Below are 25,966 nucleotides of genomic sequence, written 5' to 3'. Positions count from 1 at the left end.
ATCTAAAATATATCAAGATTTGTTTAACACTTTTTTGGTTACATGATTCCTTATGTGTTATTTTATAGTTTTGATGTCTTCACTATTATTATTCTACAATGTAAAAAATTGTTACAATAATGAAAAATCCTTGAATAAGTAGGTGTGTCCAAACGTTTGACTGGCATTGTATGTTAATGGTGTATATTGACAGTATAGACAATATGTGAATAGAAAAGGTGTATACACCAGTAGCAGGGTTGGATAGGTTATTTTCTAAATGTAGTCCGTTGCAGTTACTAGTTACCTGTCCAAAATTGTAATCGGTCACGTAACTTTTGGCTTACCCAAACTCAGTAACGCAATCTGATTACATTAAGTTACTTTTAGATTACTTTCCCCTTAAGAGGCATTAGAAGAAGACAACAATGTATGTTACCAATTGAACGATATCTATTGCAGGATAAATCAATGTTAAAGTTTACATAGCTGGCCATATATGGACGTTACATTTTACTTTATGGGTTGGTTATGTAAATTATATCTTTACATTAAAAACAGAATTCTTGATCTTCAAGAATAGGACTTGGAAATATGGAAGTATAGATTAGCCAAATTGTTTTACCTGAGCATAACCCCAAAACTAAGGATTTATTAGCCAGCCTTACTCTGTTGTTTATGATTTTGTTGTCATGGAGGACTGATTGAGCTCATTGAGAGATATAAACTCTGTAAAAAAAGAAACGTCCTCTCACTGTCAACATTGTTTATTTTCAGCAAACTTAACATGTGTAAATATTTGTATGAACATAAGATTCAACAACTGAGACATAAACTGAACATGTTCCACAGACATGTTACGATCAGAAATGGAATAATGTGTTCCTGAACAAAGGGGGGGTCAAAATCAAAACTAAGAGTCAGTATCTGGTGTGGCCACCAGCTGCATTAAGTACTGCAGTGCATCTCCTCCTCATAGACTGCACCAGATTTGCCAGTTCTTGCTGTGAGATGTTACCCCGCTCTTCCACCAAGGCACCAGCAAGTTCCCGGACATTTCTGGGGGGGAATGGCCCTAGCCCTAGCCCTCACCCTCCGATCCAACAGGTCCCAGACGTGCTCAATGGGATTGAGGTCCAGGCTCTTAGCTGGCCATGGCAGAACACTGACATTCCTGTCTTGCAGGAAATCACGCACAGAACGAGCAGTATGGCAGGTGGCATTGTCATTATGGGGGGTCATGTCAGGATGAGCCTGCAGGAAGGGTACCACATGAGGGAGGAGGATGTCTTCCCTGTAACACACAGCGTTGAGATTGCCTGCAATGACAACAAGCTCAGTCCGATGATGCTATGACACACCGCCCCAGACCATGACGGACCCTCCACCTCCAAATTGATCCCGCTTCAGAGTACAGGCCTCGGTGTAATGCTCATTCCTTCGATGATAAACGCGAATCCGAGTATCACCCCTGGTGAGACAAAACTGCGACTCGTCAGTGAAGAGCACTTTTTGCCAGTCCTGTCTGGTCCAGCGATGATGGGTTTGTGCCCATAGGTGACGTTGCTGCCGGTGATGTCTGGTGAGGACTTGCCTTACAACAGGCCTACAAGCCCTCAGTCCAGCCTCTCTCAGCCTATTGCGGACAGTCTGAGCACTGATGGAGGGATTATGCGTTCCTGGTGTAACTCGGGCAGTTGTTGCCATCCTGTACCTGTCCCGCAGGTGTGATGTTCGGATGTATCGATCCTGTGCAGGTGTTGTTACACGTGGTCTGCCACTGCGAGGACGATCAGCTGTCCGTCCTGTCTTCCTGTAGCGCTGTCTTAGGCATTTCACAGTACGGACATTGCAATTTATTGCCCTGGCCACATCTGCAGTACTCATGCCTCCTTGCAGTGTGCCTAAGGCACGTTCACGCAGATGAGCAGGGTCCCTGGGCATCTTTCTTTTGGTGTTTTTCAGAGTCAGTAGAAAGGCCTCTTTAGTGTCCTAAGTTTTTCGTAACTGTGACCTTAATTGCCTACCATCTTTAAACTGTTAGTGTCTTAATGACCATTCCACAGGTGCATGTTCATTAGTTGTTTATGGTTCATTGAACAAGCATGGGAAACAGTGTTTAAACCCTTTACAATAAAGATCTGTGAAGTTATTTGGATTTTTACGAATTATCTTTGAAAGACAGGGTCCTGAAAAAGGGACGTTACTTTTTTTGCTGAGTTTATATGCTGATAAAAAAATCCATAGGTCTAATGGACGGACACATGCACATCCAAAAATGGATGTAGCAAATACAGATTGCCCCTTTTAATTCTATCAAAAGTGTGTGAGTTTGAGCATATGTCCATTCGGCCTATGGATTTTTTTTTTATCAACGTGAATTAGATTGAGCAATAAAAGCCTAACTTTTATTCCATAGGCTGTGTGATCCTCACTGTGCAGCTGTTGCTAGAGCGCATTTTTCACTGGCTGTCCACTGGTTTCAAAAACAATGATTGATATGCTGCTTAAACTTCTTGAATTCAACCATTATGGGGTTCAAATTCACATTTATATTTGAACAGCCATCCAGAACAACCACAATCCTTAGGCGCAAATAGCTAAATGAGATAGCGCATTGATGTGAATCACACCGCTGCTATGTAGATATCAATAATAAGTGATATTCGTATCGCCGTAGACTACACCACTGCTGTCATCCTTACCTCCAAGCGTTTATTCAAGTTGGATAACCTTTGGATGCCGACAGCGGTCACACCATTGGAAGACATAGCTTGGACTGTAGCCTACAAAAGCTTATTCCTGCTCTTTTCCCGCAATCCATCAAGCACATTTGGTGTGTCATCATAGTGGTCTCTGAATTATAGTCTGACTCGCTCACATTGAACAAATTTAAATTTGCGCCTTTTTTTCAATTCTGGTTTGAATGTCGTTGAGAAAACTGAAGTGTCAAAGATTTTTTTTGCAAACATATTTTCTGAATTTAAAAGTAATCCTCGAAGTAATCATCTAGTTTTTCAAAAGTATCTGTAATCTGATTACAATATTTTTGCTGGTAACGTAACGGATTACAGTTAGTTTTTTTGTAATCCATTACATATAATCCATTACGCCACAACCCTGACCAGTAGTTATATAGGATGAGCCTTTACTAGAGTACAGTATATTGTAAAGTGGGTAATAACAGTATGTAAACATTATTGGGAGTAGACCAGATCAATCTTTCCAAGTCATTGATATCCTTCATCTGCTATTCTGAACTCCAGGCGGTGCTATTCAGATGACATGGAAGCTCTTTGGCCAATATTTGTTTGAAAAACAGGTTTTAAGTGCTATTTTCGAGTAACTTTTGAGAGCTATACAGACACAAATTTACAAGGAGGCCTTGCAGAGGGGCTGTGCCCTGAACACCATATGTGAATTGATTGCCCCCCCATCTATCTTCAGAATTCGTTCTGTTAGGTGACCCTAAACTGGGATATGCTTAACACCCCGGCCGTCCTACAATCTAAGCTAGATGGCCTCAATCTCACACAAATTATCAAGGAACCCACCAGGTACAACCCTAAATCTGTAAACATGGGCATCCTCATAGATATTATCCTGACCAACTTGCCCTCCAAATACACCTGTGCTGTTTTCCATCAGGATCTCAGCGATCACTGCCTCATTGCCTGCATCCGTTATGGGCCCGCGGTCAAACGACCTCCCCTCATCACCTGCAAGCGCTCCCTAAAACACTTCTGCGAGCAGGCCTTTCTAATCGACCTGGCCCGGGTATCCTGGAAGGATATTGACCTCATCCCGTCAGTAGAGGATGCCTGGTTGTTCTTTAAAAGTAATTTTCTCACCCTCTTAAATAAGCATGCCCCTTTCAAAGAATGTCGAACTAAGAACAGATATAGCCCTTGGTTCACTTCAGACCTGACTGCCCTCAACCAGCACAAAAACATCCTGTGGCATACTGCACTAGCATCGAATAGTCCCTACGATATGCAACTTTTCAGGGAAGTCAGGAACCAATACACTCAGTCAGATAGGAAAGTAAAGGATAGCTTTTTCAAACAGAAATTTGCATCCTGTAGCTCTAACTCCAAAAAGTTTTGGGACACTGTAAAGTCCATGGAGAATAAGAGCACTTCCTCCCAGCTGCCCACTGCAGAGGCTAGGAAACACTGTCACCACCGATAAATCTATGATAATCGAGAATTTCAATAAGCATTTTTCTACGGCTTTCCTCCTGGCTACCCCAACCCCGGCCAACAGCTTCGCACCCCCCGCAGCTACTTGCCCAAGCCTTCCCAGCTTCTCCTTCACCCAAATCCAGATAGCTGATGTTCTGAAAGATCTGCTAAATCTGGACCCGTACAAATCAGCTAGGCTAGACAATCTGGACCCTCTCTTTCTAAAATTATCCGCCACCATTGTTGCAACCCCTTTTACTAATCTGTTCAACCTCTCTTTCGTATTGTCCGAGATTCCTAAAGATTGGAAAGCTGCCGCAGTCATCCCCCTCTTCAAAGGGGGTGACACTCTAGACCCAGACTGTTACAGACCTACATCCATCCTGCCCTGCCTTTCTAAAGTCTTCGAAAGCCAAGTTAACAAACAGATCACCAACCATTTTGAATCCCACCGTACCTTCTCCGATGTGCAATCCGGTTTCCGAGCTGGTCACGGGTGCACCTCAGCCACGCTCAAGGTACTAAACGATATCATAACCGTCATCGATAAAAGACCGTCTTCATCGACCTGGCCAAGGCTTTCGACTGTCAATCACTTGTTGTCGGCAGACTCAACAGCCTTGGTTTCTCAAATGACTGCCTCGCCTGGTTCACCAACTACTTCTCAGACAGAGTTCAGTATGTCAAATCGTAGGGGCTGTTGTCCGGACCTCTGGCAGTCTCTATGGGGGTACCACAGGGTTCAATTCTCGGGCCGAATATTTTCTCTGTATATGTCAACGATGTCGCTCTTGCGATGACTGACTATCCTACCGATCCTCGACTTCGGCGATGTAATTTACAAAATAGCTTACTTCGCTACTGTGGCCTATTTATTGCCTTACCTCCTTACTCCATTTTGTGATGGCCCTGAATTGGTCTGAACCATCTCAGTGCTTCTCCTTCCAATAGGGCACTTCCCCTTTGTTTCCCAATTAAATAGCCAGCATGAGCTGTGCAAAAGTGGGGTTGTGATGGAGACGCGAATGAGGATGTGTTCAACCCTCAGTTCCGGAGCTTCTCTATTCCGTTTGTTTTGTTGTATTTAAAGGTGTGCTTTGTAGCCTAGTAGCAAGTTTATCCAGGATCTGATCCACTCTTTACTTCCGTTGGACTACACATCTCCATTGTTCTTCGTGGCCTTTCTCCGCTGGAGATCTGTTGGGGGATTGGATTATCTGACTGACCGACTGTCTACAACCTTTTTGTATACGGCATTTCATTTGTTTTGGTGTGATGTATACCGTGATGATTTATGTGGTCAGTTGTAGTTGAAGACTTATTGAGATTTGTTTCTCTTTATGGTTGTGTGGTAAAATAGTTGATATTTTGATTGTATGAAAAGAGACTGGGTTTACGCTACACTTGTATGAATGGACAAACATTGCGTGACTAAGGTCACTTGAGTTCCCTGAACTCCTTTACCGGGCTGGACTCTTTTAGGCCCGAGGTACAGGACTTTTCTGGAGGAACCAGAGCTCATTATTTGTTATATTATTATGTGTGTGTGATCATTTATGTTGGTAATACCACCCACGCAAAATAATACAGTTGATTTGAAGTTATTTCCAATGTTTTATGGGTTTATGAAAAGTGTATGTCCATCCTGACTTTTACATGAGTCCTTTGTATTGGTGTAGACTTGACGGACCAGACGGGACTCATTCCCTCCCAAACCAAAAGGAGAAATCAATATTTTCTCTGGTAGGCACCACCTACTGGCACCCCTACAAACAATAACCTCAAGTTAAAACCGTTACATAAAAAATGGCACCCCAGATGGGACCTCAACATTGAGAAATAAACAAAGCAAATCTTTTGTGTGGAATTAAAACAATGGATTCACCTCAAGAAAATGTGCTCATCCATATCATACCTGTCAATGGGAATACACAAGGTCATTCTGACCATCCAGCTGACAATACAAATCATAATGTGAATGGAGATAATGGAGTTGATTTGGGCCAGAGCCCTGGGAATCTGAATGCTCGGTCTGGACCACAGGCCACAGGTCTAACTAGTAACTCACTTATTGACATGGATCTTTGTGGAAGTACTGAGCTAGCCCACCCTCTGACACCCAACCTTCCTCCATTGTCTGGTTTATCTCCAGAGGTTGTAGTCTTACAACTTCAAGGTGACATCCTTGATATTCGTCGGACTCAACAACATCTTCAAACTCTAATCCACCATAAATTCAAATGTCTGAGTGAAGAGCAACAACAGAGTGCCATGGAATTCAGAAACTCACTTAGCACTCTAACCCACACGCTGACAGAGCTCAGTGAGAGTGGAAGATGGGATATTACTGGTGCCATGGACAGGCAGTTTGACTACCAACGAAACCAACTCACTGCTACTCTCCAGTGGCGCCTGCAACGTCATCACACTGAGGTCCTCAAGGACGTTAATTCTGTTTTTTTTTCTCCTCTGGTTAACACTGTAGACCACTTGCAGACAGAGCTCTCTAAATGTGTTAAAATGTTGGATGACGTGTCTGTTGACATGGCCTCCATTAGGCACAACTCCTTGCACAGAGCTTCTCTGGTGTCCACTTCTGTTCAGACCACTGAGGGCCAAGCTGGAACCTCAGAACAGCCAAGACAAGGCCATGCTGCAGCCACCCCTTACAGGATGCAATCCACCATGCATCCTGGTGTTCATTTTCATGGTCTGATAACTCCCTCACCCTCTACTTCCTCAATCCCTCCTAGCTCTTTTGTTCATGGTGATTTGAGTAGACGTCATGTGGGGGCGATGCCCATTAAATTGCAATTTCCCACCTTTGGGAAAAGGGATGACAGTCCTGATCCGCTAATATATCTGGAAAGTGTTGTGATTTTCTTGCCCTCAATCCCCTGGCTGACGAAGAACCACTTGCCACATTGAGGAATGTGTTGCATGGGACAGCTCGAGACTGGTGGGATGTGGCACATCTCACCACTACCTCCTGGGCTGACTTTGAGGCCAAGTTTTCCTCTGCATTTCTGTCTGAGGACTACACCGATGAGCTGGCAGACAGAGTCAGGAATTGAGTGCAAAGAGAGAAAGAGAGTATCCGTGACTTTGCATACGGTTACCACTCCCTGTGCAGAAGGTGGAAACCTGGCATTGAGGAGGAAGAGGTCATTAAGTTGATCTTGAAGAACATCAACCCACTACTAGCCAGTCAACTCCGAGAAAGAGTCACCACTGCCGATGGGCTGGTTCGACTGGGACAGCAGTTCGAGAAGGACAGGCTTTGTACCAGACTATCCTGGAAGATGGAGAAAAGATGGTCAATCCTACCACCAAGCCAACCAACAGCAATATGAACAGAGAAAGAAACAGACACCCAAACAGTTACCCAAGCCAGACCATCAACAACAGCCAGAGTCTGTCCCTTTAGACTCGGGGTGGACGATAGGCGCTGCTATCCAGCCAAGACCCCTCCCATGTTCTGTTGGAGATGTAGCCAAAAGGGACATTCTTCAGCCACATGTCCAAGTCAGTATCAAGTAAACCCTTCCAGAAACCACAAATCACAACAGGCCAACACACCTAACTCCCTTCGCAGGATCGACCATCCTACTCTGGGTGCTTTGGTCAGAGCTGAAACCCCAAGAGTCACTGCCTACGCCCCCCGTCGACATCCCCTTCCTTTCAGTTAATACCGCACCAAGTGGTGTTACCCCTGTCCATAGGCCCGTGGACAGGAAGAGCCATCCTGGACACCGGGTCATCCTACACACTGTTCAATGAGAAACTGTGGAAGGAGGTTAAAGGTCCACAATACAACTTGAAGCCGTGGACAGAAGGTCCACTCTATCTGGCTGATGGTGAGGCTAAACGACCACTTGGATGGAGTGAGGTGGAGTTCCGCCTGTGTAACTGCTCCTATATGATTCCTTCAGTTATTCTACATAACAAGAACCTTGCTTTTCCTGTCGTGTTGGGAATTGATTTAATGTAGTTCAGTGGTGTCCAGATTAATATCGCACACAATTGCTACTGGTTTCCATACAATCCGAGCGAGAAGCATTTCTTACAATCAGAAGCTACAAAGTTGTATGATTGGGGTTCAAATGTGGCAGTCTTCTCTGTCATGGCTCCGGTACCACTAACCCTTGATAATCCTTCTGATGATTTCCTTTTACAGGCTGTGAGAAGAGCTCAGCTGGAACAGCCAGAGGAGTTAAGGCTGTTGGAACAGCTGCATAATAACTCTGATGTATATACTTCAAAGCTGGGACGCACCGGGCTCCTGAAGCACAAAATATTCCTTACACAGGAAATGCCGATCAAGCAGAAGCCATATCGTTTGCCCCCAGCGAAGCTAATAACCCAAAAGGGACTCATTAATGATATGTTGACACAAGATCTAATTGAACGTTCCTCCTCTCCCTGAGCTGCTCCTGTTGTCCTCATCCCAAAAAAAGACTGGGGGTCTTAGATTTTGTGTGGACTGTGGGAAGACCAACAATGTTTCCCAGACTGATGCCTTATCTCTTCCCACCATCCAAGAGATCCTGGAGTCATTGTCTGGCGCTGTTGTGTTCACTACCCTTGACCTCAATAGTGGCTATTGGCAGGTTGAGATGGACCAGGAAAGCAAGGACAAGACTGCTTTTGTCTGTGCTGAGGGCTTGTTTTCCTTTAAGGTGATGCCTTTTAGATTAAAGAATGCACCTGCCACATTCCGAAGACTCATGGAGATTGCGTTAGGTGAGCTCAAAGGGAAGATCTGTTTCGTCTACCTGGATGATATAATTATCTACTCCCAGACCAGAGAACAACACTTTCAAGATATTCAAGCAGTGTTGGACAAGCTAAGAGAAGCTGGTCTGACATTGAACATGAAGAAGAGCAACTTCTGCCAAACCTCCCGGAAGTTTCTTGGCCATATTGTGTCTTTTGACGGCATTCGTGTGGATCCTGAAAAGACCAAGGCTGTACAAGACTTCCCTGTCCCAACCACACTCAAGTTCCTTCAACGGTTCCTTGGGATGACTGGATGGTACCATCGGTTTGTGTCGAACTTCTCCCAGGTGGCACAACCACTCAACGAATTGAATCGAAAAGGAGCGAAATTCCGATGGACGGCAGGAAACCCTGAAATGACACCACGTCACACCTCACATTTTGGGTCATCCCAACTTTGACTGCCCTTTTGTTGTTTACACTGATGCAAGTGATGTTGGACTTGGTGCTGTCCTAGTCCAACAAACTGGACTTGGCAGTGAAGTAGTGCTAGCGTTCACCAGTTGGACATTGAATGGAGCAGAACAGAACTACTCCACAACCGAGCAAGAGTGCCTTGCAGTTGTCTGGGCTTTGGAAATGGGAAGGTACTACCTGGAGGGAAGACACTTCACTGTGGTCACTGACCATTCCTCCCTTGTGTGGGTGTTCAAGACCAACAAACCAAGTACCAGACTCATCAGATGGGCTCTACGGTTGCAAGAGTTCACCTTTGCAGTAGAATACAGGAAAGGAAAATACAACACTGTTCCAAAATGCCTTATCCAGAGCTCCTGCTGGTGGTAATGGTGGCACTCATCTTACATGTGCTACTGTCCTGTCTAGCAGTCGAGACTCACCCAAAACGGACTTTCCCATCTCTGATGAGGCCATATGGAAAGCCCAACAGGATGATCCAGAAGTACAGGCTTTGTACCAGACTATCCTGGAAGATGGAGAAAAGATGGTCAATCCTACCACCAAGCCGACCATCATTGAAGACAAAGTCTACCGAGTTGTACAACTACCTCACAGAACACTCTACCAAATGTACATACCTGAACCTCTACGCCTTCAACTGCTGCAACATTTCCATGAAGACCCGTTAGCTGGTCATCTGGGCAGGTTCAAAACCTACAAGCGGTTGCAAGCATTACTGTACTAGCCACATCTGAGCATGGATGTGAAGTCACACATCCGAAACTGTCAGGTTTGTCAAATGTACAAACCAGAAGGTAGAAAGCCTGCTGGCAAGTTGCAGCAAATGGTGGTTACCCGACCTTGGGAAATGTTATGAGTGGATTTGATGGGTCCATTTCCTAGAAGCTCCAATCAGAATGTGTACATGCTTGTTTTTGTTTACTATTCCAAGTGGGTGGAGCTCTTTGCCCTGCGTCAGGCCACAGCAAGGACCGTCTCTAACATCCTCACGAAAGAGATCCTGACTCGTGGGGAGTGCCTGATTACATCCTGTCTGATCGAGGTTCCCAATTCGTCTCTGATCTCGTTTGAGGAGACCTGCCAAAGATGGAACCTGAGACAGAAGTTGACCACGGCCTATCACCCACAGACCAACCTCACTGAGAGAGTTAATCGAACTTTGAAGACAATGGTTGCTTCCTATGTAGGGACCCAGCACAAACACTTGGACAAGCACCTTCACGAGTTTCGATTTGCCCTGAATTCTGCTGTGCAGGAGTCCACTGGAGTCACCCCTGCAGAGCTGAACCTGAGTCGTCCCCTCCGAGGACGCTTGGATATGGTGCTACAGCCCCAGCAGGTTACTCCAGACGCTGCTTGCTATGACCAGGTAGTCCATCTCCATGACTTGAGAGCTCTTGTCTCAAAGAACATGATCCAGGCTCAACTCAAGCAGAAGAGAAATTATGATAAGAAGAGACGAGACATGCAGTTCCAGGTTAGTGATCGGGTGTGGCTTCGCTCTCATCCTTACTCAAAAGCTGAGCAATTCTTCTCGTCCAAGCTCACTCCTAAATGGCAAGGACCATATTGTGAACTGCCGAGTGGTGAAAGAGGACACAGGTGAAGATATGCGCGTTGTCCATGTCTCACGCCTTAAGGCCTATTACCCCTCGGCTGAGGAATTGGAGGAGATTGACCGCCGCAAGGTCCTGGATATCTTTGAAGAGGAAAGTGATGAGACTTTTCTCGGATTCCCAGATGCAGAAGTCTCACGCCTTAAGGTCTGTTACCCCTCAGCTGAGGAGCGTGAGCGCCAGAAAGTCATGAATATTTTTGTAGAGGAAAATTATGAGACCTTTCTTGGTTTCCCAGACCAAGATGTGCCTTCCAGGGCAATGGTCGGCTTTTTCCAGGGGAGGGGGAGTGTGACGGCCCTGAATTGGTCTGAACCGTCTCAGTACTTCTCCTTCCAATAGTGCGCTTCCCCTTTATTTCCCAGTTAAATAGCCAGCATCAGCTGCACAAAAGTGGGGTTGTGATGGAGACACGAATGAGGATGTGTTCAACCCTCAGTTCCGAACTTCTTTATTCCATTTGTTTTGTTGTATTTAAAAGTGTGCTTTGTAGCCTAGTAGCAAGTTTATCCAGGATCTGATCCACTCTTTGCTTCCGTTGGACTACACATCTCCATTGTTCTTCGTGGCCTTTCTCCGCTGGAGATCTGTTGGGGGATTGGATTATCTGACTGACCGTCTGACTACAACCTTTTTGTATACCGCATTTCATTTGTTTTGGTGTGATGTATACCGTGATGATTTATGTGGTCAGTTGTAGTTGAAGACGTATTGAGATTTGATTCTCTTTACGGTTGTGTGGCTAAAGAGTTTGATATTTTGATTGTATGAAAAGAGACTGGGTTTACGCTACACTTGTATGAATGGACAAACATTGCGTGACTAAGGTCACTTGAGTTCCCTGAACCCCTTTACCGGGCTGGACTCTTTTAGGCCCGAGGTACAGGACTTTTCTGGAGGAACCAGAGCTCATTATTTGTTATATTATTATGTGTGTGTGATCATTTATGTTGGTAATACCACCCACGCAAAATAATACAGTTGATTTGAAGTTATTTCCAATGTTTTATGGGTTTATGAAAAGTGTATGTCCATCCTGACTTTTACATGAGTCCTTTGTATTGGTGTAGACTTGACGGACCAGACGGGACTCATTCCCTCCCAAACCAAAAGGAGAAATCAATATTTTCTCTGGTAGGCACCACCTACCTGGCACCCCTACAAACAATAACCTCAAGTCAAATCCATTACAATTTGCACACACTGTATATATTTTTCTATTGTGTTATTGACTGTACTTTTGTTTCCCACGTGTAACTCTGTGTTGTTGTTTGTGTCACACTGCTTGGCTTTATCTTGGCCAGGTCGCAGTTGTTTATGAGAACTTGTTCTCAACTGGCCTACCTGGTTAAATAAAGGTGAAATATATATATGTATATATATTTATATATTATATATTTTTTATTATTATTTTTTTTTAAATTAAGGGGCACTTACACTGATACAGTCCAATCAGTCTAAGGGCCATGACCATTCATACTGTACTGAATACCAGTGTGACTTAATGTGGATATATTTCATTTAAAAAACATTTTGTACTTTTTCTCTGCTACTGTATGATTAATTTCCTAGTATTTTACTCACTTCCCCTATGTTAGGTTATTACTACTGCAGCTCTACATACTGTATGGTTTCAAACTTAACGTCATATTTTCAACTTATAATACAGTTAGTATACTGTAATAATAAACAGCAACATACACAGTTAAAATCTGTTTAAAACTTTTTTTTAAGGTAGGCTTGAAAGGTCCAACAGAAATTAATAAATCGCCACTCTAAAATTAAATATAATCATGGCAGCCTCTCTCCTGCATGAAGTTAACACATACAATTCACCCACTAGACTTAAGATGCTATAATTTCATCAGAGATCAAATGAACTCTATGAGCTTGGAGAGGCACTTCTCACTGTCTTACCTGTTTGTTTGTTTGTTGCCTTTCTCTCTCTGCCTGCCTGTCTGTCAGTGGGTATCATCATGGCTGCATCTCTCCTGCATGAAGTTAACACATCCAATAGACCCACTAGACCAGGGATGGGCAAATTTGATGGGGGTGGGGGCAACACAAAAATCTGAACTCATCTGCTTACCCATATCCATACCCACACATGCAGTCAGAGCCAGCCCTGGACTTTTGGGAGCCCTAAGTGAAATTTTGTTTGGTCTCAATTGAAGGTTGTGGGTCTTCCAGCAAGACACCGACCCCAAACACACATAAAAAGCGCCCTGGAATGATTCAAGAAGAGATGCTGGACTGTTCTGGCGTGGTCAGCGAAGAGTCCAGATCTAAATTACATCCAAAACCTATAGCGAGATCTGAAAACAGCTGTTGGTGGAAGGCACCCCTTAAACATTGAAGAATTAGAGCAGTTTGCTGCTGAGAAGTGGGACAAATTGACATTAGAAAGGTGCAGCAAGCTCATTGATGGTTACAAGAAGCATTACTCTGCAGTTATTTTGTCCAAAGGTTTTGCAACCAAGTACAAGCTCCGGGGTGCCAATGTCATTTGTCTTTCTTTATTTTCTAAATAAAATTGTAAACTTAAGTTTACAGAAATAATATTGCTTCTGGAATGTTGAAAAACCAATAACAAGGTGTGAAGACCGAAAGTTTTTTTTTTTACATTTCAACTTATTTGAGAAGAAATAGGGAATTGTCTTTATCAAGGGTGCCAATAATTCTGGACCTGACTATATATTCCATGCTGCCTTGTATGATCGTTCTATCTTGTAAGTAGCAGAAAGGATGATCCTGCATCTATGCTGGATGCTGATATTCAGGTTTTGACAGCCTTAGACCTTACTAAAGAAACAACCAGTTAGCTCAGTGACTGCAGGTATTCTAATTGTTCCCATCTGATCCTGTGGCTTGCTGGTGACAACAGTATTGCAGTTTGTCATCATTATGGGGTGAAAAGGCACGCTGGAGTGGTAATTAAGAGATGAGTCCCCCTTGATGATGCGTGTCATACACTGTGTCAGTGTTACACCGACCCCCTCCCCGTCTCACTCCCGGCCTCATACACCCCCGCTCCAGGACACAGACCACAGATACCACTTCAATTTGTCCCAAACGGTGGCCGTGCTCAGGGCAGATTGCTCCTTTGTACTAAGACCATTGTGTGACGGTACAGCCTCCGTGGGTAATGCATTTAGCACGTTCTCACCCCAGGACAAGGACGAGAGACGCCCAGGCTTTGTCCCTCGACCCTGGCCGTGTCACCCTACCTCAGAGCCTGTTGAGCACGGAGGTCTGCCTTCTCTTCCTGGCCCATTGGCCACAGTGTGTTAACCTGTGGCAGGGACGGCTCAGCCAGGGCTCAGGGGTAGCTACTGGGCTAATGCCATTGGTTCCACTGGCTCAGGTCGCTATAGAGTCTCTCCCAAGTTGAAAGGTTTAATTGTTCGCTCAGGTTGAGATCAATATTTAATCTTTTCACATAATCCCCTTTATGGTGAAATCATTGGGTTTTTGATTTCGTCAATAATACCATAGTTTTCTCAACTGCAAAGTTTGCAAGCCACAAGTAAGAACTTTACAACTGTCAAGGCTACGGTTCTTTCATTGTTCTTTGTCAAACAGAGCCATGGTTATTGTCTCTATGAAAAAAAATGTTGTCCCTATTACTGTGTTATGGGTCTGCCAGTTAGACTTGTTTGTCTTTAGCTCTCCTCAGGTTTCTTAACATTTCTCACTCTATTTTCGCAGGATGACGAGGGCCAGACAGCACTACACTATGGTAAGTAGTTGTCATAAACCAAAAGCTTCCAGATATCAGAGAATGTCATCTAGATTTCTGGGTGAATATGTGTATATAGGCTATGTTTGTGTATGAATGGTTGTTTGTCTGTACATGTACTGTAAATTGCATCTCTGTTTATGAGTGTCCACAATTGTATGGTGATGGATGGGAAAGCATGCACCATCTGCTCTCTTGGCCCTGCATCTGTCTCACTCTCTCTCGCTCTTTCTCATCCCCCTCTCTTCTCCCTCTTTTACTGCTTTTTCTATCTAAGGTGCCTTTCATCCATCAGCGTCTCTTTCATCCCTCCCTCTTTCCATCTCTGTGTGTGTGCTCATGTGCTTGTGTGTGTTCATGTGCTTGTGTCTAATCTATGGTCTATGTGTGTGTGTGTCTGTGCGTATGGAGTGGCGGTGTGTAATAATCACCAGGTCTCCCCAAGGAAATCAACAGTGTTCCTCAGACTCTCCATACCCCCTCCCATGGGCGGCCCCCATGTCCTCTGAGCCCTTGGTGTGTGTGTGTGGGGACACCATCTGGCCCCCGGCTGGGCTGGGTGACTACAGGGTGGGGACTGGGCACGTGGCTGGGCTGGGCTGGGGGACTACAGGGTGGGGACTGGGCACGTGGCTGGGCTGGGCTGGGTTACTACAGGGTGGGGACTGGGCACGTGGCTGTGCTGGGTGACTACAGAGTGGGGACTGGGCACGTGGCTGGGCTGGGCTGGGTGACTACAGGGTGGGGACTGGGCACGTGGCTGGGCTGAGTGACTACAGGGTGGGGACTGGGCATGTGGCTGTGCTGAGTGACTACAGGGTGGGGACTGGGCACGTGGCTGTGCTGGGTGACTACAGGGTGGGGACTGGGCACGTGGCTGTGCTAGGTTACTACAGGGTGGGGACTGGGCACGTGGCTGGGCTGGGGGACTACAGGGTGGGGACTGGGCACGTGGCTGTGCTGGGTGACTACAGGGTGGGGACTGAGCACGTGGCTGGGCTGGGGGACTACAGGGTGGGGACTGGGCATGTGGCTGGGCTGGGTGACTACAGGGTGGAGACTGGGCACGTGGCTGGGCTGGGTGACTACAGGGTGGGGACTGGGCACGTGGCTGGGCTGGGTGACTACAGGGTGGGGACTGGGCACGTGGCTGGGCTGGGCTGGGTTACTACAGGGTGGGGACTGGGCATGTGGCTGTGCTGGGTGACTACAGGGTGGGGACTGGGCACGTGGCTGGGCTGGGTTACTACAGGGTGGGGACTGGGCACGTGGCTGTGCTGGGTGACTACAGGGTGGGGACTGGGCATGTGGCTGGGCTGGGTGACTACAGGGTGGGGACTGGGCACGTGGCTGGGCTGGGGGACTACAGGGTGGGGACTGGGCACGTGGCCGGGCTGGGTGACTACAGGGTGGGGACTGGGCACGTGGCTGGGCTGGGTGACTACAGGGTGGGGACTGAGCACGTGGCTGTGCTGGGTGACTACAGGGTGGGGACTGGGCACGTGGCTGGGCTGGGTTACTACAGGGTGGGGACTGGGCACGTGGCTGGGCTGGGTGACTACAGGGTGGGGACTGGGCACGTGGCTGGGCTGGGTGACTACAGGGTGGGGACTGGGCATGTGGCTGGGCTGGGGGACTACAGGGTGGGGACTGAGCACGTGGCTGTGCTGGGTGACTACAGGGTGGGGACTGAGCATGTGGCTGGGCTGGGGGACTACAGGGTGGGGACTGGGCACGTGGCTGGGCTGGGTGACTACAGGGTGGGGACTGGGCACGTGGCTGGGCTGGGGGACTACAGGGTGGGGACTGAGCACGTGGCTGTGCTGGGTGACTACAGGGTGGGGACTGAGCACGTGGCTGTGCTGGGTGACTACAGGGTGGGGACTGGGCACGTGGCTGGGCTGGGTTACTACAGGGTGGGGACTGAGCATGTGGCTGTGCTGGGTGACTACAGGATGGGGACTGGGCACGTGGCTGGGTGACTACAGGGTGGGGACTGGGAACGTGGCTGAGCTGGGTTACTACAGGGTGGGGACTGAGCACGTGGCTGGGCTGGGTGACTACAGGGTGGGGACTGGGCACGTGGCTGGGCTGAGTGACTACAGGGTGGGGACTGGGCACGTGGCTGGGCTGGGTGACTACAGGGTGGGGACTAAGCACGTGGCTGTGCTGGGTGACTACAGGGTGGGGACTGGGCATGTGGCTGGGCTGGGGGACTACAGGGTGGGGACTGGGCACGTGGCTGGGCTCTGGGACTACCGGGTGGGAACTGGGCATGTGGCTGTGCCGGGGGACTACAGGGTGAGGACTGAGCACGTGGCTGTGCTGGGTGACTACAGGGTGGGGACTGGGCATGTGGCTGGGCTGGGGGACTACAGGGTGGGGACTGGGCACGTGGCTGGGCTGGGTGACTACAGGGTGGGGACTGGGCATGTGGCTGGGCTGGGGGACTACAGGGTGAGGACTGGACATGTGGCTGTGCTGGGTGACTACAGGGTGGGGACTGGGCACGTGGCTGGGCTGGGTGACTACAGGGTGGGGACTGGGCACGTGGCTGGGCTGAGTGACTACAGGGTGGGGACTGGGCATGTGGCTGGGCTGGGTGACTACAGGGTGGGGACTGGGCATGTGGCTGGGCGACTACAGGGTGCGGACTGGGCACGTGGCTGGGCTGGGTGACTACAGGGTGGGGACTGGGCACGTGGCTGGCGTACAGTAGACCACACACCACTGGGGACCCAGGCAGGGACAGGAGGATTGGGCTTAAAAAAATGACTAATAAACATAAGCGATGAACTCTTGGAGACAAATAGCAGAGAATGAAAATTCATTTCCACCTCTCTTTGCACAGGGCCACAGTGGCTGGCAAATGATTAATGGAGGGTTTACTGCACACTATAAATTGTTCTCCTTCTCAACGACTCCCGGGGGGATGAGGGTTTTTACAGGCCAAGGCCCCACACGGCGCACGCAGCCCAAAAAAAAATATATACAATTTAGAAGAATAAAAAATTATTGAACCTGACATAACCAAGGCTGTTTTTTTCTCCCTGCTGAGAACGGGTGACACTTTAGCCACCTCTGGGCTGGAGGTTAAAAGGGCCTGCTGTCAATCAGCCATTCCTGCTGACATCAGCCCATCACACAAGAGCAGGAGGGCTGTCTTTTTAAGAGGAGAGAGCGATTGACACTGGCGGAGAAAAGCACTCTGAGCACAGAGGAATCTAGGTGCATCAGCGCTGTGACTCGCTAACTGAGTTAAGAAAATGCAAGCCCTCTCCTCATATCGTAGCCTAGCCTGTGAGTCCTTTTAGTGGGACACAAATTGCCAATCGGGCACAAATTGAGTGTTTCAGCCAACCACAGGTTCAGGGAAATGTCAATGGGCCTCCATATGAGCTTTTCATTGACTCCTGCACTCAGGTTAAAACAGGAATATAAACACCAATGCTTAGAGGCTGTGTTTAGACATAGTTGTGTGCATCATGTCTCCTCAGGTGACCGAGGAGATATTTAAAGGTGATCCTATCCTTTTCTATTAGTAATTTGGGTACTGTAAGATATACAGATAAGTGTGTATTAAAGTTGCTGTCAGAACAATGAGATTTACTATGTCCTGTCTTGTCATACCACCCAGAATGATATATGGAAATGGATGCTTTCATGGCATGTTACCTGTGTAGTCAATCCTGGATCCTTTTACCTCTGAAGTGCATCACAATGATATCGCTTTCCTCTCTCTCTGCCCTCTCTCTCTCTCTCTCTCTCTCGTTCTCTCTCACCCTGCTGTGCTGTGCCCCCACCCCCACACTCTCTCCTTCTGTTCTCGCTCCCTGTTCTGTTATTCTGCCCCCCCCTCTCCCACTCTGTCCTGCAGCGTCTGCGTGTGAGTTTGCTGACATAGTGGAACTGCTTCTACAGGCTGGGGCAGACCCTTCCATGAAGGACCAGGAGGGCTCTCTGCCCGAGGAGGTCACTGAATCCAGCACCATCTCCTCACTGCTGCGCCAGTACACTGCCCCCAAGGGCTAGGCCCAGCTTCGCCACCCCCTCCCCTCCTGCCCACCCCACCCCACCCTAGACCTAGCATCCAGCTCTCTCAGTAATGGTCATCCCAATCTGAAAGTGCAACCCACCACTTCATCATCTATCATGTCCCATTCCAAGGAATGCATCCATCATCATCGCTATTAAAAAAATGAGTTTCTCTCTGACTTTTTCAGACCACCTCCTTTGATGACACTTCGGATTTTGTGTTACCTTCACTTGTCTTGTGTTTCCTGATTATTATTTTTTTATATTTGAAAGACATTTGGAGAGCTTATGTATATTGGTAAAAAAATAAAAAAAGAATCACTTCTACCTGTTATTACCTATCTAGTCTGACTGCTTATTTAGCATTTTAGTTGGTATCATCTTTGCATATATAGAACTGGACAAGAAAAATACAAATTTAACCTATATTTGTCCAAAAATAAACTTAGAATATGCAATTTTATATTCAGATGGAGCATGGAGAAATCTAGGTAAAAGTTATTCCATGATAACTAACGTAACCATAGCAGCACACAGATCAAATTGCCTGGCCAGGCCTCTTCATTTGAGTGAACCCTTTGTCCACTGAGCACATTCTGTCTCCCTTGGTCCACCCCACATACCCACACCCTCTATTATGTCACTTAAGATATATTTGGATGTTCTCCAAATAGCCAACACATGGGCTGCCTCCAAATCTGCTTTAGTTTTTCGTAAGCTCTTCTGATCAGAGCAGTCTCTTTGGCACCCCCTCCCTCCCTCCCACCTGATGAGAATACTAAATCTGGAATCTCAGCTCTTAACCACAGCTTGATAAAGAAGCTAATGCACATTTGAACAAACAATGGGGACATGCTGTAATCCCTCTCTGAACACGAGGCATTAAATAACAGTCACCAAAAAGATTCCTGCTGCGGCTGACTGCTGTCTGTCACCATGGCCCCAGCATACAGAACAGAGATGGTCCAGCCCAGACAGTCTGCTCTGTTGCGGTATCACTGAGAGAGAGAGAGCATTGTTATGCATTCCCCACACAACCAGGAATTATGCTGTCGGTATATTTCAAAAGGATGTTTCGCCCATCTTCCAGTAATTTCCTAAATCCTGATCGGGTTGGAGTAGTAGTCGGTGACGGCATGCTCCCCGGGCATGTCTGCACAACTGTGACACTAAGCCCATTATGTTTCCATTATGGACCTCCATTATCTCTGAGATTTTCACTTTTGACACTGCCTCCTCTCAAATCGCAGCCCATATTGCTCAACCTTCTTTACTTAACGTTTATGCATTTTTACAAGTCGCCTCTCTATGGTTCTCTAACACCATTAGTGACAGATGGCCATGGTTTGTTACAGAGTCGAACTGGAGCACTTTCCTCTCCCTCTCTTACTTTCCCCAGTCTGGGGGTTAAAAGCAGTGGCATGTCATTGTACTGGCCAATTCTTAATGCAATCCGCTCGCTAGTCCCCAGAACAGTATTGCTTGAAATTCAACAGTAAGCAAAATCTCAGCTCTGCTGTTGAAATGCATCCCGTGATCAAGAGGACTCGATAAGTCTCTTGTTGCAAGCCGTGTGTTTAGTGCGTGATTAACAAGCATTGCCGTCTGCTGCTACTCAAGGCGATAGTGATCAAAGCTGCTCCACAGACACTCAAGTGTCTATATGGTTCTTCTCATCAGAATGTTCTTATGCAACACCTCAGCAGGCACTGAAGGCAATATCCTGTTAACGACCCTCCCTCTCTCTAATTATATGTGCACTATCTCATTTCTGCTATAATGACCCAGTGAAACTAACCTAATTTCACTTCAAACAGAAGAACAACCTTGAAGTTGTCATTGAAAGGCCTCTCTGTGACTCAAACCCCTTTAAAGCTGTCATGGCAGCCATTGCTCAACATTAAAATAAAGCATAATTTTAGGAGAAAAATATCCTGTCTTGATGTCCAAGATTAAGTTTAGTCTGAACCAAATATCTATTTACATGTTAATGTATTTCTTTCCATCAGAAGGAACATAGAATTGTTACCTTCAGGAAGTTTGTAATAAAAGCCTCAGATCGATGATAATGGCATTTGTGCTTGTGTTTGTCATCTTTGCAAAAGCAACAGTGCAGGAATTTCCCAGATTTATTTGTATACTAGTGCTGTAAGTGCCGTGTAAATTATCCTAACTGTCTTTGTCGCTGTTTATCTTTGTAAGGCAGCACTATTAAAGGCTATCCATTAATGCCCATGGCTTGTCTAATCAATGGCTGAATAAAACCAGCTTGTTTTGTGGCGTTTTATGCAGACGTGCTTGTTCTGCAACAGGAATAGCTAAAACGCAACCAAATTGATGATACTTAAGTATAGTACACACATGCTATGACTCTGACAAGGCTGGATAACGGATAAACTATTAAGGAGTTATATTTACGTTCTATTTGTTTCCATTTAACTATGAATTTATAGCCAGTATATTGCAGATGACTAGCCAACAAGACAGCTTTAGCTCATGGGTTTTAGTAATGCGGAATTGTAAGGAACTTAAAATTGAGACTTGTTGTATTCAGTTAATTTACTATGATATGTAATATACACTCCTGTATTTATGCCATAGTTAATGCTTCTCTCTATCTCTACACTTTTAGAAAAAAGGGTTCTGCGGCTGTCCCCATAGGAGAACCATTTTTGGTTCCATATAGAACCCTCTGTGGATAGGGTTCTACATGGAACACAAAAGGGTTCGACCTTGAACCAAAAGGGGTTCTTCAAAGGGTTCTCCTAAGGGGAAAGCCGAAGAGACCTTTTTGCTTCTAGATAGCACCTTTTTTTAAGAGTGTATCTTGCCTGTCCACAAAGCATATTTATCCATATTTCACAAAGCAGTTTACAATTAGTTAATAGTGCAGGGATTAAGGAAATATTTGACTGTGCAAAACTGCAATCTGGTGCAGTCTTTAGTAGCAGAGGGATCAGTGTTTGCAGCAGCTAAGCAGATGTGCTGCTTCTGCCCCCGTTTTGTCTCTTCTATGGGTGGGAGTGGTGTATATGGGCTTACAAACAAACACTACCGGCCAAGGACTAGCAGACACAGAAAACAAACACCCACCATTGGTTACTAACTGGATCTCCATCTTTGAATGTGTGTGATATTTATTATCAATTCATCCTTAAAGGGATAGTTTACCCAAAGTAGTAAGAATATTTTGTTTTTTAAAACGAGTTTTAAGTGAGAATAGGCATTGGTCTGAAGCTGAAAAAGAGAGGAAATTAACTTGAGCACCACAATGCCTATCCCACCCATGCTCTACTAAGGTTTTACAGCACACAGCTTTGACCTACTACAATAGCTATGTTGGTATTGTACTAAACACTATATGTGTAGGCAGGTTGCTTAGGATTCAAACCTTCTCAAACAGCCTAATTCATACCCTTAGAGGAGGTGCTTCCACAATATGATTTGTACCGCATAGTTAATGTAAGTTAAGTTAATGTATTGGATTCTTCACACACAACAATAAGACATTATCCCACTACGCTACCTTTTCATGCTCTTTTTATTAAATGAACGCAAGCTTTACTTTAATACTTACAAGACCATCTGGCTTGATTTAACTGTTTTGTCCTGTAATAATGTGGTGCATGCCTGTATTTCCTTAAACCTTTTTTTGTTGTAAAATATGTAATTGAAAAAAAAATCATAACACCCTTTTTTGGTTAGTTGGTGCCCAACATAACAGGTGGTGGTGTGTTGGACACAGTAGCTCAGATAGATAGAGCCGGTCTGCATTCCTCCCGAGTGGCGCAGCGGTCTAAGGCACTGCATCTCAGTGCTAGAGGTGTCACTACAGACCCTGGTTCGATCCTGGGCTGTATCACAACCGGCCATGATTGGGAGTCCCATAGGGCGGTGCACAATTGGTCCAGCGTCATCTGGGTTAGGTTTTGGCTGGGGTAGGCCATCATTGTAAATAAGAATTTGTTCTTAACTGACTTGCCTAGTTAAATAAAAAATCCTGATTTCTGTAACTTAGCTTATGTTTGTACTTATTTATCTTTGCAATGAAGATGGTGACGCAACAATAACACACATTTACAATAGGCCTATATCTAAAAATATATACAGCTAAATTATACAGTGCATTCGGGAAAGTATTCAGACCCCTTGACTTTTTCCACAATTTGTTACATTAAGGCCTTATTCTAAAATGGATTAAATAGTTTTTTCCTCCCTCATCAATCTATACACAATACCCTATAATGACAAAGAAAAAAATGCTACAAGCTTGGTAATCCTGTATTTGGGGAGTTTCTCCCATTTTACTTTGCAGATACACTCAAGCTCTGTCAGGTTGGATGGGGAGCGTCGCTGCACAGCTATTTTCAGGTCTCTCCAGAGATCTTCAATCGGGTTCAAGTCAGGGCTCTGGCTGGGCCACTCAAGAACATTTAGAGACTTGTCCCGAAGCAACTCCTGCGTTGTCTTGGCTGTGTGCTTAGGGTCGTTTTCCGTTGGAAGGTGAACCTTCACCGCAGTCTGAAGTCCTGAGCACTCTGGAGCAGTTTTTCATCAAGGACCTCTCTGTATTTTGCTACATTCATCTTTCATTTACGTTTACATTTTAGTCATTTAGCAGACGCTCTTATCCAGAGCGACTTACAGTAGTGAATGCATACATTTCATACATTTTTTTTTCTGTGCTGGCCCCCCGTGGGAAACGAACCCACAACCCTGGTGTTGCAAACACCATGCTCTACCAACTGAGCTACAGGGAAGGCTCGATCCTGATCAGCCTCGCAGTCCCTGCCGCTGAAAAACATCCCCACAGCATGATGCTGCCACCACCATGCTTTACCGTAGGGATAGTGCCAGGTTTCCTACAGATGTAACACTTGGCATTCAGGCCAAAGAGTTCAATCTTGGTTTCATCAGACCAGAGAATCTTGTTTCTCATGGTCTGAGAGTCCTTTAGGTGCCTTTTGGCAAACTCCAAACGGGCTGTCATGTGCCTTTTACTGAGGAGTGGCTTCCGTCTGGCCACCCTACCATAAAGGCCTGATTGGTAGAGTGCTGCAGAGATGTGTGTCCTTCTGAAAGGTTCTCCCATCTCCAAAGAGGAACTCTGGAGCTCTGTCAGAGTGACCATCGGGTTCTTGGTCACCTCCCTGACCAAGGCCCTTCTCCCCTGATTTCTCAGTTTGGCCGGGTGGCCAGCTCTAGGAAGAGTCTTGGTGGTTCCGAACTTCTTCCATTTTTAACAATTATGGAGGCCACTGTGTTCTTGGGGACCTTCAATGCTGCAGAAATGTTTTGGTACCCTTCCCCAGATCTGTGTCTCGACACAATCCTGTCTCGGACCTCTACGGACAATTCCTTCGACCTCTTGGCTTGGTTTTTGCTCTGACATGCACTGTCAACTGTGGGACCTTATATAGACAGGTGTGTGCCTTTCCAAATCATGTCCAATAAATTGAATTTACCACAGGTGGACTCCAATCAAGTTGGAGAAACATCTCAGGGATGATCATTGGAAACAGGATGCACCTGAGCTCAATTTTGAGTCTCATAGCAAAGGGTCTGAATACTTATGTAAATAATGTTCTCCACATTTTCAATAAACACGTAGCTACAATCCTATGGGATTACTCTTCTGAAGTGAGTGATGTTAAACACCACTGTTTGAGGTAATTGATGCTATTCATACCTTCTGGTGCATGGTCATAGCTAAGTCATAAAATATGAATCATAGGTTGCAGTCACTCCTGGCCCATATGCTTCTTACAAGGTAAGAACAAGATTGACAAATTATAGAAATTGAGTGAACAATCCCTAGGGCCTTGCTTTGCTTGTCTGTCACACCTTTCCCTATGAGAAGGAAACACTAACTATGGTCCCTCCTCTTTTCTTCTGGTTCTTTAGTGGTGGGCCGGACATAGCGAGGTCCTTCCCAATGCTGAGTTGTTGCTCATCCTCTTTCTCTGCAGTCTGAAGTCTAATCTCTTCTAACTGCATCTGCTATCTGCATTTATGATATACTATACATGTAAACATTAAAGAGAAATACACCCACTTTAATCCAAAGACATTTTAGCTTTATTTCCTCATATAGATATTTCTGTACACAGTTCCTATCAATGCACAGAAGGCATATATGAATAGTTTCAGTGCTATCTTTTTCATCTTTTTTAAAGACACATGGCAATAAATAGCGCTCATGAAACAAGACTGTCAACACCTTTTGAAACTGTACAAGATTTACAACAATTAAGACGCAAAGTTCTGAGGCAACAGATTGAACAAAAAGTACATTGGTGTGTGTATATATTTGCATGTGTTTTTTTTTCATTTGCTTTCTGGTTGGCATAATGTATGCTCTTTTCAGCTGGTTCAACATTTGGCAATTGACACAGAAAGAAATATAAATTAGCAGACATTGAGATTTTTTTACAGGAATTGTTCTGTCCCCTTGTACACTTATTCTCGTCGTAAAACTTTAGAAACAACATGAAAGTCTTGAAACCAACACCATCACACAAAACTGAGATTTTGTAAAACCTCTCTCATCTCACCCAGTGCGGGTACTAGGAGACAGCCTGTAACGCACGACACAACAACATATTCAGATACCATGACAATCAGGCCATCAGCTGTTTTACACTGTCTCTAAGTATTACATTTGATAATCCCTTTTGCATGTATTTATACTGACCAAAAATATAAACGCAACATGCAACAATTTCGAATATTTTACTGAGTTACAGTTCATAGAAGGATATCAGTCAATTTAAATAAATTCATTATGCCCTAATCTTTGGATTTAACATGACTAGGCAGGGGCGCAGCCATGGGTGGGCCTGGGAGGGCATAGACCCACCCACTTGGGAGCCAAACAATCCTGATGGTAAAGAAGACGGATGTTGAGGTCCTGGGCTGGCGTGGTTACACGTGGTCTGCGGTTGGACGTACTGCCAAATTCTCTAAAATGACAATGGAGGCGGCTTCTGGTAGAGAAATTAACATTCAATTATCTGGCATCTGCTCTGTTGGACATTCCTGCAGTCAGAATGCCAATTGCACACTCCCTCAAAACTTCAGGAATTGTGTTGTGTGACAAAACTGCACATTTTAGAGTGGCCTTTTGTTGTCCCCAGCACAAGGTGCACCTGTGTAATGTTGTTTAATCAGCTTCTTGATATTTCAGGTGGATCGATTATCTTGGCAAAGGAAAT

General features: G+C 45.6%; 1 protein-coding gene across 2 annotated transcripts in view; it reads left to right on the top strand.

Annotated features, from left to right (window-relative positions):
- acbd6 (acyl-CoA binding domain containing 6) overlaps window positions 1-19,089 on the top strand; it is a 77,535-nt gene extending 58,446 nt beyond the window's left edge. For both annotated transcript variants that reach the window (XM_014216696.2, XM_014216695.2), the window contains 2 exons: window positions 14,687-14,717; window positions 18,595-19,089. In XM_014216696.2, the coding sequence (XP_014072171.1) occupies window positions 14,687-14,717; window positions 18,595-18,749 (186 nt within the window). In that variant the 3' untranslated portion in view covers window positions 18,750-19,089. The remainder of the gene's footprint in view (window positions 1-14,686; window positions 14,718-18,594) is intronic.
- Window positions 19,090-25,966: the final 6,877 nt, after the last annotated feature.

This window comes from Salmo salar, chromosome ssa10, assembly GCF_905237065.1.
Source record: "Salmo salar chromosome ssa10, Ssal_v3.1, whole genome shotgun sequence".
In the NCBI taxonomy this organism is placed as follows: domain Eukaryota; kingdom Metazoa; phylum Chordata; class Actinopteri; order Salmoniformes; family Salmonidae; genus Salmo; species Salmo salar.
Note: the sequence above shows the minus strand (reverse complement) of the source record. Positions and strands in the feature narration are given on the sequence as shown.